Source organism: Littorina saxatilis, linkage group LG9 (assembly GCF_037325665.1).
Source record: "Littorina saxatilis isolate snail1 linkage group LG9, US_GU_Lsax_2.0, whole genome shotgun sequence".
Lineage (NCBI taxonomy): Eukaryota > Metazoa > Mollusca > Gastropoda > Littorinimorpha > Littorinidae > Littorina > Littorina saxatilis.
In genome coordinates this window covers 15,799,658-15,817,157 of record NC_090253.1, presented here as the reverse complement: position 1 = coordinate 15,817,157, position 17,500 = coordinate 15,799,658, and the positions used below count along the sequence as shown (strand labels likewise).

At 42.5% G+C, this 17,500-nt stretch overlaps 2 protein-coding genes across 2 annotated transcripts in view; both read right to left on the bottom strand.

Annotated features, from left to right (window-relative positions):
- The window catches only part of LOC138977108 (histamine H2 receptor-like), a 22,458-nt gene extending 20,587 nt beyond the window's left edge, over positions 1-1,871 (bottom strand). The window contains exon 1 of the mRNA XM_070350017.1: positions 725-1,871. Coding sequence (XP_070206118.1) covers positions 725-760 — 36 coding nt within the window. The 5' untranslated portion in view covers positions 761-1,871. The remainder of the gene's footprint in view (positions 1-724) is intronic.
- An 8,516-nt stretch (positions 1,872-10,387) lies between these two features.
- LOC138975392 (uncharacterized) lies at positions 10,388-16,779 on the bottom strand. Its single transcript, XM_070348059.1, has 2 exons — positions 11,027-16,779; positions 10,388-10,697 (listed from the first exon to the last, which is right to left on the bottom strand). The coding sequence occupies exon 1, from the start codon at positions 16,100-16,102 to the stop codon at positions 11,732-11,734; it is 4,371 nt and encodes a 1,456-aa protein (XP_070204160.1). The 5' UTR covers positions 16,103-16,779; the 3' UTR covers positions 10,388-10,697; positions 11,027-11,731.
- Positions 16,780-17,500: the final 721 nt, after the last annotated feature.

Below are 17,500 nucleotides of genomic sequence, written 5' to 3'. Positions count from 1 at the left end.
GTGGCTAGCCTATCAAGTGTTTCATTGTCAAAGCCCTTATTATGAGTTCCGAGTATTCTCGAGCAAGAGAGAGCGAGATCCTAGCTGAGAGCGAGGGGAAAAGAGAGAGAGAGAGAGAGAGAGAGAGAGAGAGAGAGAGAGAGAGAGAGAGAGGCAGACAGACAGAGACAGAGACAGCGATAGAGAAACAGAGAGAGAGAGAGAGAGAGAGAGAGAGAGAGAGAGAGACAGACAGACAGAGACAGAGAGAGAGACAGAGAGAGAGACAGAGATACAAAGAGACAGAGACAGAGCAACAGACAGACATAGAAAAAGACAGAGACAAAAAGAGAGAGACAGAGACACACTGAAAGAGACACTGAGTCACAGTAGGAGAGACACTGAGAAAAAGACAAGACCGCTGAATTACAGAGAGACACAGAGAGGGACAGAGAGAGACAGAGAGAGAGACGACAGAGAGATAGAGACAGAGACAGACAGACACACAGAGAGAAGAATATATCAGTGAGAACAATAAGGAGAACAAGAACAATAACAAGAAGAACGAGAAAAGAGCGAAATAGAAATTTTTATACAGACAGAATATCACCCCAAAAAGGGCAACAACAAAAATGACTATTATACCGAAGCTAACAAATAAAGTGCAACAATTACCACATAAAGCGCCGCCAAGACATATAGCTCAAAACAACTTGGCAAGTTCACAGTCGCATCGTCAGCTTACCTTGACTTTGACGAAGATTGTTTCTGACGCATACATCTCAATCGTCGGGGTAGACTACACAGCTTTGAATTGAAGGGTTGTAATCTTTCGTCAAGTTTAGAGCTTGACGTTAGGACTTCCCTTTTCCTTCAGTGCGACACTTTCAAACAGGACTAATTTTCTTTGTCTGTCGGAGAGGGTAAATCACGAGTGATCTCACTCAGAGCGTGAAACAATAGCAGTCATCCGTCCAAAAAGAGCCGTCTGCTTCCGTCTCGGCTACCGCCTGTCTTTAATCAGCACCTTGGTTTCGGTAAGCTCAGGGTCTCGGTTAGCCCAGGGTCTTGTAGGAGTACAACAGAACAGCTTCTGTGATTTGTTTTGCACAGAATCTTCAGGCTACGGGTAGATACGCTCTGGTACCACTGTTCCTTGTTCTGCTATTGTCTCGGACAAAGCATCAGCTGTTCTGGAAATCAAGTACTTTTTTCTGATTGTGACAGCCTGCTCTTTTCTTAATGTAAGGGCAGGAACAATGCGCTTTTCATTTCTTCCTTTTTCAAGTTGCACAAGTTTTCTGGTAGTTCTTGTTTTACAAAAGGAGCAAAACAATAAAACAGCAGCAAGAACTCACAAGCGTCTCAATCAGTTTTTCAGCAAGGAGAGCAATATAATGTCAGACAAGGTTTAAAGTCTGTAAATCACAAGTCAGTTCCGTCTCTCTTCTGAACTCTGACAGTTTGACAGCAATGCGCTCATTAGCGGCAAAACTTCAAAGACTAGAGAAGAAAACTCGAAGCAGCAAACTCCACTCTGCAGGGCGATTAGTACAAGTGTTCTCAGTTCATTAGCACACATATAATGCTGAAACAGCACCGGGGTTTTTCAACTCAGTTCTGTTTAAGATTTGTTTTAGTCAAATCCGTTTATTCCGGGGCCGCTTTCTTTTTTTCAATCACAAAGTCCAATAAACACAAAAGTCCAAGATTTTCAAAGGCGACGCAGAAGTTCCTACACTGAATAGAAAAGGATATTCAAGTTCGTAACCATCAACCGCGTCCATGGCTGGAATCGGAGAAAGTTGATCTCTCGCAACAAGCTAATATTCAGTATAAGTCCCATTGAAAACATGAAGTCTGCAACATACATGTGAACTTGTGCCGCTCAACACGCGTATAGTCTCAGTTTGAAGCACAAGGCAGGTGTGCGTCTGTCTATATATTATTATCAGTGCTCATCATCTTGTTCAGCAGCTGCTATAGCTGCTGCTGGTGCCGTTAGACCACGAAACTTGGTGTTCGCGGCGCGCGCGCGCGGGTGTGTGTGTGTGTTGTCTGGAAGCAAGAGACTCGATGCTGGAACCGCGTATGACGTCCACTCAGAGAGCCCGCTGTTGTTTGATTGTCTCCCTTGCCCCTACTTCCTTGTATTTAGGTGCTTCGGGGATTGGGAGTGGAAATGACGGGGGTAGGGATGGCAGAAGGGGGGGGGGGGGAGGATAGTCAGGAAGAACTGAGAAGCAGAAGAAGAAGACAAACTTGAGGAGGAGGAGAAGGAGGAGGAGGAGGGGAGGGAAGGAGAAAGGAGAGGTAGGAAGAGACCGAGTGAGAGAGGGAGTACAGCTGCTAGAGATTGGGAAAGAAACATGAGAAAGGAGAGAGAAGTAGAGGGAGTGAGGGGGAGACAGAGAGACTGAGAAGGAAAATCAAAACAAAGTCAGATAGAGAGAGAAAGAGAGAGAGAGAGAGAGAGAGAGAGAGAGAGAGAGAGAGGGAGAGAGAGGGAGAGAGAGAGGGAGAGAGAGAGGGGAGAGAGGGAGAGAGAGAGGGAGAGAAAGACTGAGGGAGAGAGAGAGAGAGAGAGGGAGAGAGAGGGAGAGAGAGAGGGAGAGAGAGAGAGGGAGAGAGAGAGAGAGGTAGAGGGAGAGACTGCGAGGGAGAGAGAGAGAGAGACTGAGAGAGAGAGAGACAGAGAGAGAGAGAGAGAGGCGGGAGTCACACACACACACACACACACACACACACACACACACACACACAGACTACAGAAAGAAAGAAACGTAGAAGAAGAAGCTAAGCGCAGAGGCAGGCAGATCTCTGAGGTGTGAAGGTGGGAGAGTTCGCCTGGCCTGGGAATTTCCGCACACACGTACGTTACCTGCCAGCAGTGATTGAGGGAACGTTGGGTACAAGTTTTTATTTAGGTACGTACCCTCGTATACACGCTGTTTCATGACTGTCTGCTGAGACTGAAACGGCATCGCTGAAAGGAGAGAGAGAGAGAGAGAGAGAGAGAGAGAGAGAGAGAGAGAGAGAGAGAAAGAGAGAGAGAGAGAAAGAGAGCGAGAGAGAGAGAAAGAGAGAAAGAGAGGAGAGAAAGAGAGAGAGAGAGACAGAGAGGAGAGAAAGAAAGAGAGACAGAGAGAGAGAGAGACAGAGAGAGAGAGCCGAGAGAGAGAGAGAGAGAGAGAGAGAGAGAGAGAGAGAGAGAGAGAGAGAGAGAGAGAGAGACGGCAAATCTTTATTATTCGAGGTGATAGCATAATTAATCGACAGAGAAACAGCCAGGCAGACAGACAGACAGATAGCTGAGACGAATACATCAATACACCAATATACTCCATATTTCTACCGAAAGAGTCCTCGCTGCCGGAGAAACAACGAGAGCTACATATATTTCAAGTCTTGGTGCTACAGACAAGCTGACAGAATGACAACGAATTTTAGAGATAGATGAAAAAAAACCCATACACACATATATATATATAAAAAAAACATATTAAAAAAAAGAGTGTTAGAGATAAACTGGGAGTCTGGAGACATCGATACATAGCCAGATAATCAAACAGACAGAGATAGGGCGAAGATTTAAAAATCATAGAACACAGTCCACGCTATCAGCGAGGGGCAGTCAGTACATTTCCCTCGGCATTGCCTCTGTAGATATTTATATTAAGTACAGCAATTTTTGCCTGCTAGCGTATCAGCAATAATTATTTTTGCTTACTGGCGTACGTTTGCGACGAGTCGCGTGTGAAGGCGCGTGCTTCTGCCCTCCTGTGTCTAAATTTTGTTCTTATCTCAGTTAACACTTTACGCTTTCTCTCTAGCTCGAGTCTCTCTCTCTCTCTCTCTCTCTCTCTCTCTCTCTCTCTCTCTCTCTCTCTCTCTCTCTCTCTCCCCCTTTCTCTCTCTCTCCCCCCCTCTCTCTCTCTCTCTCTCTCTCTCTCTCTCTCTCTCTCTCAAATAAAATGACACGCTTTTCGCACATTCACTATGCCTTGAGTCAAGAAAATGACGACTCCTCTCGATACAAGTCAGTCGCGGATATTATCATTGAGTACCCGTCAGCCATCAACTTGCATCTCTATTACCGGTCGTAGACGGTCTAAATAGGTCTAGACGGTATTCTTATAAATATTATGGTCACTGAGCAAGCTAAAAAGAAACAACTCATTGCTATCCCAGGGATAAGTGTAAATCTCAGCCAAACCCAGGCTATTCGATGTAAATAAATGATATACAAAAACTATTTTCGGCTTGGCCTCTTCTTGTAAGTGCTTCCTATTTATTTACGTTTTTGTTTTTAACTTTGCAAAGTAGGAACTGAGGCTCATATCCATTAACTAGAATTGAAGAAAATAAATACACGAATAAACACACAGAGAGACATAGACGATAAGTCACAGATTCATACATTGATTTTTTAGCACTACTTAGAGTAACACAGCCATGCAGACACCCTAGGACAGGGTAAACTAAAGTTGGCACAAAAATTATTGCAACAAATTTCAAACCCAAATTAAAGCATTAATTCCTGTGTCCTTTAATTAAGACTGTATATGCCAGTTAAGACCGTTCACTTAACCTCCAGGATCACCTTTTGAATTAAATATTTCTTTTACAGGGATCACGTGACCGCCGCTCAAGTAAGGGTACCCTCAAAATCGACCAGACAAAAACGGAAGAGCCGAATGAAAAATTGACAAGAAATCACAATAGGCAAATTTTTGCAACTTCGACATACGAGAAGAAAGTCAAACCAATTATCTACCCTGAACAGATTGTTTTGTTTTGCTACCTTGCGTATTTCGCGTGCTATGCTATTCCTACTGATGCAGGTGTCGATCGCAAGAGCGGTCAAAAACGGAACGTTTTACGTCAATTTTTATGGGTATCATGTCATAAAGCGCTACATTTTAGCAATGACTTGGTGGATTTCTTTGAAACTTTCGGAATATTTTACCACCATACTAGAGATACTTCGTGCGAAAGTTTGGATTGTTACAGGTGTTTGTTAAAATGTTATGCATTTAGAGGGTCACCTAGAATCCGTCCTGATTGGTCAAAAAGCCATATGGGGCACTGAGTTGGTAATAAACACATTTGTCATCATTTTCACGAGTTTTCATTCACAAACACCTGGGAAATAAATCTCATGTTCCCCATGCAATAAATCCCCGGTTACCATAGTTGCAGGAAGCAGGTTATTAACAGCTATTGTGTTTTCAGCGTAGCAATAGGGTCCGATATTTAGACGAGACAAGTATAATGCCGACGAGTCGAAGACGAGTCGCATTATTGTATGGGGAGATTTATATAGCGCTTGACGTTCTCTAAGCGCTTTACATATTAATTTCTGCCGTGTGAGATGGAATTTTTTACACAATATATCACGCATTCACACATCGGCCAGCAAACCTCAAGCCTATTAGGGCGAGCATTCACCTTTTACGGCCTTTATTCCAAGTCACACGGGTATTTGGTGGACATTTTTATCTATGCCTATACAATTTTGCCAGGAAAGACCCTTTTGTCAATCGTGGGATCTTTAACGTGCACACCCCAATGTAGTGTATACTTGTTCGAGTCTAAATATCGGACCCTATTGCTACCCTGAAAACACAATAGCGATTATATAGCTGTTCTGACCTTGATTTGTTGTTCCAAACTTACAAAATGACAGTTTTTGAACTGTTTGAACTACATCTTTCGACTTTGGGCATTTTGTGGTGTTTAGGGACAGAAAATAATTGGTTTAATCCTGTTTCATCGGGAAGTTACCAGAAAAGGGTATGCTATAGCTATCGACATTTATAAAGCTGAAAAACATTGCTGAGTAGAATTTCAAGTTGTCAGTGTATGCTGTTGTCGATTGAAACATCGTGTGGTACAGATGGGTAAACCGGAATCATGCGTCTTTGTTATTGCCGATATCGGCAAAAAATGACCAACTTCCGTAGCGTTATGCTTTGATGATCGGAATACGGATGTGTCAGACCATCCAATCACAGCCCCCGAATTCCCCCACGTGTCTATCGGAATAGCTATATACATGAATAATCAAAAGCAAACCCAATAGAAACGCTCGGGAATTCTTCGGCTCTTTTTATTGGCGTTTCCCTAGACCTAAACAGACGATACGACACTGCTTTGCAAAGTTCCAAAAACGAACTGGCAAACAGGCAAAAGTAAACAAAAAACAAAACTACTTCATGAAAGGTAATAAATTCATCCCGGGCCAAACAAATGAAACCTAGCGATATGTTTTGTCTTCTTACAAAGTCATGGAGTGCGTGTATCTGTGTTTCGATACACAGACGTTCTCAGAAACACGAACGTCAAGTTCAAGTCAAACCAATTGACCCCTGACACACACATTTTGACCCGTGCACAAGACGTTGTATCAATGAACGAAGCGCAAATAAGAAATAATAATAAAAGCAAAGACCATAGCAACAAGATATGCAAACATCTAACAAAGCCGAGCAAGCAGAATGACAGGTCTAATGAAAAACAAAGAGGCAATGAGTCAGAAACAAGATCGCGATTCTTTCCTTTGCTGCACGATGCAAATCTTCTGTGACCTTTGACCCAACGTAGCTTCCACATTCGATCACAAAGCTTAATATGCACAACTGACAACCGAGGGTGTGGAATACTGAGAGGAACCTACAGAACTGTGCATCCTCAAACCTGACATATTTATCCCAACATTTTATGAACTCAAAACACAGAAAGTTGCTTTCACACACCAGCTTTGATTGCAACAATGTGCTGGGGCCCCAAACCAGGTGTTATCAAAACGGAACTCGTGTTTCAAAGCATGGCTCCCTCTGTTGATTTGGCACTTATTTTCTCACTACCAAAATGATGACAAAAACGATGTTTGGTGGTTTGTTGTCAGACCAGATTTTTTGTCGGTCCTCGCGGGGCATATCGACTTTTGTTTCATATTTATTGACCGCGGTCTGTCAACAACCCATCAAACATCATATAATATCATCCTTTACTTCGAAAGGTCCGGTTGAGACATGTATCAATTAATCGTCGGCATGCTCACGTGTTCTGAAATGTTCTACCCGCAAGTGTTTTGCTTGGCACTTAATTGTAGCATCAACACACACAAAAAGAAGTTTATGGATCTTTAATTATAGACAAAACAATACATTCATTAAAACTTCGACCGATTGGTCTTTTGCGTAGACGAACAAGACACACAACAGACACATGCTGTTTGCGGGTGATCAATTAATTATCTCTGGATGTTGCTTCTTCTAAAACGGCAGGATAAAACAACAACAACAACAACAACAACAACAACAACAACAACAACAACAACAACAACAACAACAACAACAACAACAACAACAACAACAACAACAACTGCATTTAAGATATTTACAGCGTTTTCTCTCATTCGGTTACTTTCAAGTCGCCACGTTATATGTCAAAGCAGCACCGCCCTGATATGGCCCTTCGTGGTCGGCTGGGCGTTAAACAAACAAACAAAAAAATTTCAAGTCACGCATTCTATTTAATACTCACATTAAGCAAATTATCTTTCCAATTATCAAGCAGTTCCTGAGTGATCACGTAAATGATATTTATACGTTCGAAAGTTAGAAATATAATAACACATGGCGTGGATGAGTGCGTTCAAAATTTCGCCTGGGGGCTGTGGAAAGAAATACGCAAACAATTTCCCCTGCGCATAAAAAACTACCTAATGGAGAATACCTAGTTGCAAATAATCAAACTCTCTGCATAATTATTTTATAATTGTAATTAGCATTAATAAACCGCCAAATTATATTTTAACTCGTTATATTTTAAGTCTACTTGCATGCTCCATAGCTTCGACTTAAACGGCAAGAAACTTGTGAGTCTCGTCAAAATATCAGGCTGTCTCACGCTACGCTTAAATCACAATATAGCTGTTACTCAACTTATGAGGTCTAATATTGTATTCTTCAAATAAGTAGGACTAATACTATCGCAATACTAATAGAAGTAAGCTGTCCTTTTAATCCTACTCGCATTTTGTAGTGGTCAGAATATCCTTGTGGCAATAGCACATTATTTTTATATTTTCCTCCCATTTTCATTTTCATTTCTCTAATTGCTCTCCATGTTTTAGAAAATTAAAAATGAAATCCACTCAAACAACGTGAACACGAAACACGTGCAGCTATTCAATTCAACATCTTGCAGGATCATTCCCGTACAGAACTTAATTGATATAAGTTTGACATCTCTGCTGTGTCACCAGCGTCAAATAACAGCAGACGTACATGAATTAATTTCTCTTTTTACATTTAGTCAAGTTTTGACTAAATGTTTTAACATAGAGGGGGGAATCGAGACGAGGGTCGTGGTGTATGTGTGTGTGTGTGTCTGTCTGTCTGTCTGTGTGTGTGTGTGTAGAGCGATTCAGACTAAACTACTGGGCCGATCTTTATGAAATTTGACATGAGAGTTCCTGGGTATGATATCCTCAGACGTTTTTTCATTTTTTTGATAAATGTCTTTGATGACGTCATATCCGGCTTTTCGTGAAAGTTGAGGCGGCACTGTCACGCTCTCATTTTTCAACCAAATTGGTTGAAATTTTGGTCAAGTAATCTTCGATAAAGGCCGGGGTTTGGTATTGCATTTTAGCTTGGTGGTTTAAAAACTAATGAGTGAGTTTGGTCATTAAAAATCTGAAAATTGTAAAAAAAATATTTTTTTTATAAAACGATCCAAATTTACGTACATCTTATTCTTTATCATTTTCTGATTTTAAAAATATATAAATATGTTATATTTGGATTAAAAACAAGCTCTGAAAATTAAAAATATAAAAATTATTATCAAAATTAAATTGTCCAGATCAATTTAAAAACACCTTCATCTTATTCCTTGTCGGTTCCTGATTCCAAAAAACATATAGATATGATATGTTTGGATTAAAAACACGCTCAGAAAGTTAAAACGAAGAGAGGTACAGAAAAGCGTGCTATCCTTCTCAGCGCAACTACTACCCCGCTCTTCTTGTCAATTTCACTGCCTTTGCCGTGCGCGGTGGACTGACGATGCAACGAGTATAGTATATTACGGTCTTGCTGCGTTGCGTTGCGTTCAGTTTCATTCTGTGAGTTCGACAGCTACTTGACTAAATGTTGTATTTTCGCCTTACGCGACTTGTTTATTCTATATTTACAATGAGTCAATTTTCGTTTTTTCTTCTCTTTGATTGCTTGTTTGTTGTCGTTTCTTGTTTCCCGTGTTTTCTTCTCATCAAACGCCGAGTCGAACTCGAGACGCCTTTCTCGTTCGCAGACTGAAATTTGAACCAAATAAATTAATAGGAAATCGAATTCTGAGTTATTTCCAGGAACATCCATTGGGAACACTAATTTCTAGCAAACACCTATAAAGGATTTTTTCCGTGCACGCTTGGTCTTGTGCTTGCGTGTACGCACGAAGGGGGATAAGGCTCTAGCAGGTCTGCACATAAATTGACCCGGGATTAACCCACCAGGCGGCCGTGGCCGGGATTCGAACTCACGACCTTCCGATTAAGAGGCTTGTGTAAACGATTCTGATCACCATCTACCATCTATTCAAGCTTTTACATAGAATAAGGGCATCATTTCACTCTGACATCAACCCAAAACTCACAGCTTTGCTGTAATCTGTACACCGTGAGGTTTTAAGGCTGAAATGTTTTTTTTTTTCGTTTTTTTTTCTTCTTCGTCTTTACACCTGTTTCTTGTCCCGTTGTGGTCTCACACTGCCCCGTCCCTGCACTCACTGCTCCATCCAAATCTGAATTTCGTTCCGCTGCCAGACTTGTCGATTTTACAGACGCTCCAGAGGGGGGATGTCGGGTCGCTGCGGTAGGCTACCCTCAGAAGATGACACTGCCCTGCTGCCGAGTCACTTTGACGGTGTTCAGTAGTGATTATGTCCCGAGCCAACGGACGCAGGCTATACCTAATTTTAAGGCTGAATTAATTTAGCTCATTTACTAAATGAAACCCCTGGTGTCACTTAGGCAATTAATACAACAACAAAATGCCCATTCAGCACAGGTATTTGTCAGGCTGCTGACTTTTGCATTTGTTCCAGCTTAAGGATAGTCTTGTTTGTTATATATGAAGTCTTATATCGCGCGCGTATCTCCAGACTCGGACTCAAGGCGCAGGGATCTATTTATGCCGTGTGAGATGGAATTTTTTACACAATACATCACGCATTCACATCGACCAGCATGTTGCGGATCCTGTCTGTTGCGTACTCGGAGGGTACGAAGACCTCACCTTTTACGTTATAAATCAGAACAAGAATGAATTTTGTTTCTAAAAAAAATTCTATCACACCATTATTGCAGATTCATGCACAAAACACACAAGACGTATTTGTAAATTTATAGATTCAACTTTTATTTACTGGCTTGTTCCGTGGTCGACGGGTTATTCTTCATTTCTGTATCGTTCATATATCCTGGATCTAATTCTAAAAGTCACTCATCTTGAAAATACGCAGTGATGATGTTGACAGTCGGAACGTCGTGTGGTCCAGGCTGGTTATCGTCGAACGGTTATATAAAGTTCATCATTGATGATCAGGAAAACATCGCACGAAGTTAGAGGGTTGATCGTGAAAAAAACTCGTCCCTCAGATCTCGAACTGGAAACTCGTAGTCGTAACTCGAAACACCAACATATCTGTCGAAATAATGACAAGTCTCAGAACTGGGAATTATTCTATCATCATACAAACCGTTTCCCCTGAGACCTGTGTGATAAAAACACATCTTGTTATTCAAATGGAGATCCAACTATATCATTCATTACAGCACTTTATAAACAATTAATTATCCACATTCGTTCCTCATGCTGCTCAACGTTCATACAATGTATTACGTTTGATCTACAGTGATCACATAAAATCTTGGTATTTGATCACACTTGTGATACCGTGACCAATACAGTGCTCATAAAAATTAACTTGGTAACCTTGGGAAAATCAACTTGGATCTAAAAAACATATTTACCGAGAAAAGATTCCATCACCCTGACGGTTACCGGCTACCGCTGTCGCTCACTGCCAGATCTCTGGTCGCTCCGTGAAAGATAGGGTGTCTCCTCTGTGTAAGCTCTTGCCAACTTCGTTCGCCCTTGGCGATGGGTTTTGCTTCTAGGCATGGGCATAGAACGGTGTTGTTGTGGTCCTCTCATGCTTTCGCTCCTTTTCTTCCACTTTCCGTTGCCTTTTCTTTTCGATCGTTATTCTTTTCTCTCTCTGCGCAAACTCCTTAATCGCTAACCGAAACTCATCTTTGCGTTGTTAGCTAACCTAGACCAATGGAAACTCTTGTCTATTCGCGAAAATAGCGATCAAGAATTTCGTACCTAATAATAACCTCATTTATTATCTAACTCCTTATGTTCCCAATACTAATGAACAAAGTAAACTGACGATCACATCGAAAGTAAAAGAATAAGCTTTGAAGGAAACTCCTTCAAGAAATACGACAACTCCTTGACGACAAACAAAATGACGTCAACTGATAGCAAAACTTTGACGTAATTATACTTCGGTTTTCCCGACGATTCATAGGCACTTGCTGCATCACCTAATTAAATAGACCATAGGTGCCTGACGGTGCTCGGTATTTGTATGGACCTGAATAGCTTGCGTACATTTTCGCAACATACGCCCCTCCTCTTGAGCTGAAACATTCATGTTTAAGCTAAACCTAGTTATTCAGTCTACTCAAATAGTCGGCCCCAACGTTATCAACCCCTCGGATGATTTTAACAGTAAAGGAGTACTGTTGTAACTGGAGTGCCCATCTCATGAGACGTCCATTCTCTGTCTTGGTCTTCTGCAGGTATGTGAGTGGTTGGTGGTCGGTCTCCAGAGTGAAATGTACCGAGTACAAGTATTGTTCAAATTTCTTGATCGACCATACTACTCCCAAACATTCCTTCTCAATGACCGAGTAGTTACGTTCTGCCTTGTTCAACTTCCTGCTCGCGTACGCCACTGGTTGAAGTCCTTGACCTTGGTCCTGTAGAAGTACCGCGCCTATGGCGATATCGGACGCGTCACTCCTCACTGTGTACGGTTTGTCGATATCTGGCAGTAGCAGCACTGGCTTGCATACCAGACTTTGTTTGAGCTTCGTGAAGGCTTCCTCGCACTCTTCGTTCCACACTACCCTTTCAGGTAGACCTTTCTTTGTCAAGTCCGTCAGCGGTGCACTGAGATTGGCATAGTCACTGACATACTTTCTGTAGAATCCTGCCAGTCCTAAGAAAGCCCTGACTTCCTTTTTGGTTTCAGGTCTTTTTGCGCTCCTGATTTTCTCGGTCTTTTCGTCATCTGGTTTGGTCATGCCTTGCCCTACGTGGTGTCCCAAGTAGTCCAGCTCTGCGTAGCCAAAGTAACACTTTGATGGCTTTGCAGTCAAGCATACCTCTTCCAGTCTAGACAGAACTGCTTCTACCGCCTCTACGTGTTGCTCCCACGTTTCTGTCGCGATAATGATGTCGTCTATGAAATGCTCGACATCATCACGTCCTAGCGGTTCTAAGAGCTTCCGCATCATGCGAGTAAAGATCATGCTGGCTGTCTTCACTCCGAACGGTAAGTAGGCGAACTGGAATTGCCCAAGTGGTGTGCTAAAAGCAGTTTTTTCTTTGTCTTCTTCCTTGATGGGAATTTGCCAATACCCCTTTGTTAAGTCAATCTTTGACAAATAGCTCCCTTTCTGCAATTTTGCAAAGATCAAGGGTACGTCTGGGATAGGCTCAGAATCGAATACTACTTCACGATTCAGCTGTCTGTAGTCAATACAGAATCGAATTGACCCATCCTTCTTTTTCACTAATACAATTGGACTGTTGTATGGTGAAATGCTAGGTTCTATGACACCTAACTTCAGCATGTCATTGACCTCCTTCTTCACAATTTCTACTTGTGAAAAGGGTAGCTTGTACTGTTTTACATGCACAGGTTCTTGTGATGTCAGTTTGAACTCACACTCTTCGATGACACATTTCCCAGGTATGTCTTTGAGTGCTTTGACCTTCCTGTCACAAAGTGCTTGTATTTCTGCTTGTCTCTGTGGTTCTAGGTCTGGATTGATGTTTACATCTTTGGGACCTTCTTTTGGTTTTAGGGAAAGCATGGGAAATCGGTCTATCCCCAACTCACCCATTTCATCATCATGCACATCATCCACCACCACCGCCACTATTTCCGGAACTTCCACTATAGCCTTTGCTTTAGTTTGCTCGGACCTGTTCTCTTTGGACTCTGACTCGCGTTCTACATACAACTTCAGCAGATTTGCATGTAGCAGCTTGTCACGTCCCTTGATTTTCACCCTGTAGTTGCAACTACCGACTTTCTCTATCACTGGGTACGGACCCTTCCATGTCAGCTGCAATTTATTGTGCTTCTCAGGCAACAAAAGCAACACTTTGTCTCCAACCGCTAGACTTCTTTCTTTTGTCTTTTTGTTGTACGCCTTTGTGTACTTGAGAGCAGCCTTGCTGAGATTGTTCTTGGCAATCTCGCAAGTCTTCTCGATTTTGTTTGTGAGATCAACAATATGACTGACAGTGGAGCGTGTCTCATCTGCTGTGTCCTCATTTGTCCATACTTGACGTAGAACTTGCATGGGACCTCTGACTTCTCTGCCATACAGCAGTTCAAATGGTGAGAATTTCAGACTTTCTTGTGGGACTTCCCTGTACGCGAACAGTAGCGCAGGGAGAAACTTGTCCCAGTCTTTTGGTTGCTCTTGGCAAAGTTTTTTCATCATGTGTTTGAGCGTAGAGTTGAATTTTTCAGTCAACCCGTTTGTCTGAGGATGCCACGGTGTAGTATGGATGCCTTTGATGTTCAGAAGTTTGTTTACCTCTTCCATAACCTCGCTTGTGAACTGGCTACCCCTATCGGTCAGTACCTCCCGAGGAATGCCCACTTTTGTCCACATGACCCACAAAGCTTCACTCACTGTTTCTGTTCTAATGTCTTTGAGTGGTGTAGCCTCTACGTACCGTGTAGCGTAGTCTACCATAGTCAATATGTATTTGTGCCCTCGGTTAGATGCGGGTATGATGGGCCCTACGATATCGACTCCCACTCGTTCAAACGGTGTCCCTATCAGCGGCATGCTTTTCATAGGCACTTTCCTTGTAGCCCCCTTCCGCGAGCTGCGTTGACACGCATCACATGACGCGCAATACCGTTTGACGTCACCACAAATCCCTGGCCAATAAAAATCGCGCCAAATTCTGTCTCTGGTGCGACGCACGCCTTGATGCCCGGCCATAGGCGTGTCGTGTGCTAATTTTAGAACGTCCGTTCTAAAACATTCTGGGACAACCACCTGTTTGCATGGACTGCCGTTGTCCATGTATATCCTATAAAGGATATCCTTTTTCCACTCGTAATGAGTGCCGTCTTTTGCCCCCTTGGCAACCCGATCGCGGATTTTCGCTAGAGAGGGGTCTGTCTTTTGCTCTCTAGACAAATCCTCTGGCCGAATCTGACCTAGATCGATTTGTTTCGGAACCCAGGGTTTTTTCTCCGCCTTCTGTTTTTCCTGGTTCCGAGTCTGTACAGGCGCACACAATTGTGGCTCTGCCTCCCGTTTCACAATTGGAAAAACAGGTACACTGATCTCGTTTTCATCCATATCCTTTCGGATATTACCGATCAAGACTTGGTGACACAAAGCCTTTGCCACCAACACGCGTGTGACTCCCGAGAAAAACGGTGTGTCCATTTGTACAACCGCTATCGGCATTTTTCTCTGACGCATATCTGCTAGGGTTATGTTCTGGTGTTCGCCCGTATAACACTCCGGCGGCACTAGTGAAGAGTTCACCACTATACAAGTTGCGCCCGTGTCACGGATACCACTTGCGTCCTTTCCCTCAACCTGTACTCTACAGTTTGGATCGTATGCATCGCCCTTACGACATTGGCATGTGACCTCGTCACCTGACGTTCGAACTGCAGCTAGTAATGTTGATGCATAATTACTGCTGGGTCTTGGCCCACCCAATCTTTTGGGACAATCACGCATCATGTGCGGCCCCCCACATCTGAAACACCCCTTCGTGTTGGGTGGTGGTCTATTCCCTGTTTGCCTGTTTGGATTACCCCCCGACCTCTGTCCAAAGTTATTGCCCTTGTGTGGCTGCCTATTGTCTGACTGTGCGTTACCCCCGGTTGGAGGTGGTCCATTACGCGGCTTATTGTCAAACCTACGCTCGCCCCCCTGTGACTGTCGCGGTGGCATGCGTCCCCCGGCATCACGTGCATCTATGTATGTTTGCACATGTTTCACAACATCATCGATGTTAGTTGGATTTCTTTCCCTAACGAATCTGTTTTGGTCCGGAGTTAGGACATCCAACAGTTTGTCTGTGAGAATTAAATCCTCCAAGTCACCCGACTTCCCTTCCTTTTCGGACAACTCCTTCCATCTATCTAGATAGGTTTTCATGCGTTTTCGGCATTCTTTGATGCTCTCTTCCTTTTCCCACTTAACCTCTTTGAATCTCTTCCTGTAAGATTCAGCAGTCAGCTGAAAACGCTGCAAGATCGCTGTTTTCACCTCATCATAGTTTACTGACTCCTCATCAGACAATTCGATGTACACCTGGCGTGCTTGACCTCGCAATTGCCCTGACAATCGAATTGCCCACTCATCTTCATCCCAATCTGATAGTTTTGCAATGCGTTCAAACTGTTTGAAGTAGGCTTCTATATCATCTTTGTCATCCAAAATTGGCAGATTGATATGTATCTTGCTACTTGACTCTCTGGGCATGTACTGGTTATTTTGGTTTACATTCTGATTTAAACCTAGGTCAACCATTTCCCGCATTTTCCTCAGTTCGAATTCTTGTTGCGTTTCTATCTCTTCACGTCTTTCTCGCGCCCTTCTTTCCTCTTCGAGTTTCTTTTCCTCTCGATTTATCTCTTCCAGACGTCGCTTTTCGATATAGTCTGCCAACTCTATACCTGACAGACCCAGGATAATCCCATCCTGCTTGAATGCCAACAGCGGAGAATCCGCCTCCATAACCTGCCGTCTCGGCATTTTCTTAACTTGTCGGTGCAACAACTAGTCTCAGTTATTTTGCCAAAATACACTAAAGACTCAGTTCCTCAATCCTAATTTGTCTACACGTAACCCTGGTATACAAAAGTAAGGAATATAAGAGCACACCTCTAATCACTACCAGATTAGAACACCGACTGACTATAGTAGTTATGTCTTTAACCTAGACCTACTCGACTCCCGAGTTAACTGCTATATCAAACTTCCTTGTGAAGGGTTATAACAACTGATAACACAATCACCACAACGTGATCTGGCTTCCGAGTGACCTTGACACTAATTCAATAGCACAAAACCTAGTCACTACTGACTCAGGAAACACACCAGCTTCACTAAAATAATCTATCACAACAAGATTATTTTCCTTACCTAGTCTCAGTATAGTGTCACATTGACCCAACTATACTAAACCAATATCGACTTTCGAAATTGGAAATCGGCTAACTGGATTTTACAATTCTGACTTTCAGAACCTAGACAAAAACAACCATAATGCTTTTATATGTCTATCCATCCAGTTAAGCTTTACTAGGTAAACTCGAGTTTTATAGGTTCAGCAATACCATGCTAATTCTCTACCTATCATCAAAACTCTCATCAGACCCTACTGCACTCCTCACAATAGTTCTGGTAAACCTTCATTCAAAACTCAGCTTCCCTGAGTTGAATTACTTTACTTTAATCTATGACAACTATATTTCTTATGCCACCAAGAAATACAAAGTCATGGACGATTTTAGTCCAAGCGTGCGCTTACATTCAAGTATTGCTTGACTAAAATGGGATAGTGCCTTCGCACAAAAGAATATATGTTGATGTTTCAGTTCGGTTTACAATGTTTCCCTTTTCTTTTAGAATTCGTAAATTGGCTATCTCAAGAAAACCTACCTCGCGTCCAAGATAATTTTCCCAAGGAAACCAATCACAATTCTTTCACTCATACACTTCTACTGGTATCACCTACTGTATTCACAAATACTGACAGTTCGTATGTGAAACAAAAATCTACGTGTTACAACATACCTATCTAACTGACCTATTCATGCACATGCAGTCGTGCAAAATGTACAAATACAAAAATGAATTACCATAGCCAGACCTCCGAATGAGTTTTGTGACAAACCTGCACAATGGTGTGATACCCAACTAAAAAATTTAGAATTTTGGCTCGTGTCTTTGGAAATAATCCCAAAAACAAGAATGTCTTGGAACTATCCCTTGGACGAGTACCCCCAAATGTTGCGGATCCTGTCTGTTGCGTACTCGGAGGGTACGAAGACCTCACCTTTTACGTTATAAATCAGAACAAGAATGAATTTTGTTTCTAAAAAAAATTCTATCACACCATTATTGCAGATTCATGCACAAAACACACAA

Bases quoted from the DNA above. Each gene is read 5' to 3' on its own strand.
- LOC138975392 (XM_070348059.1), bottom strand. From the start codon at position 16,102: ATGCCGAGACGGCAGGTTATGGAGGCGGATTCTCCGCTGTTGGCATTC.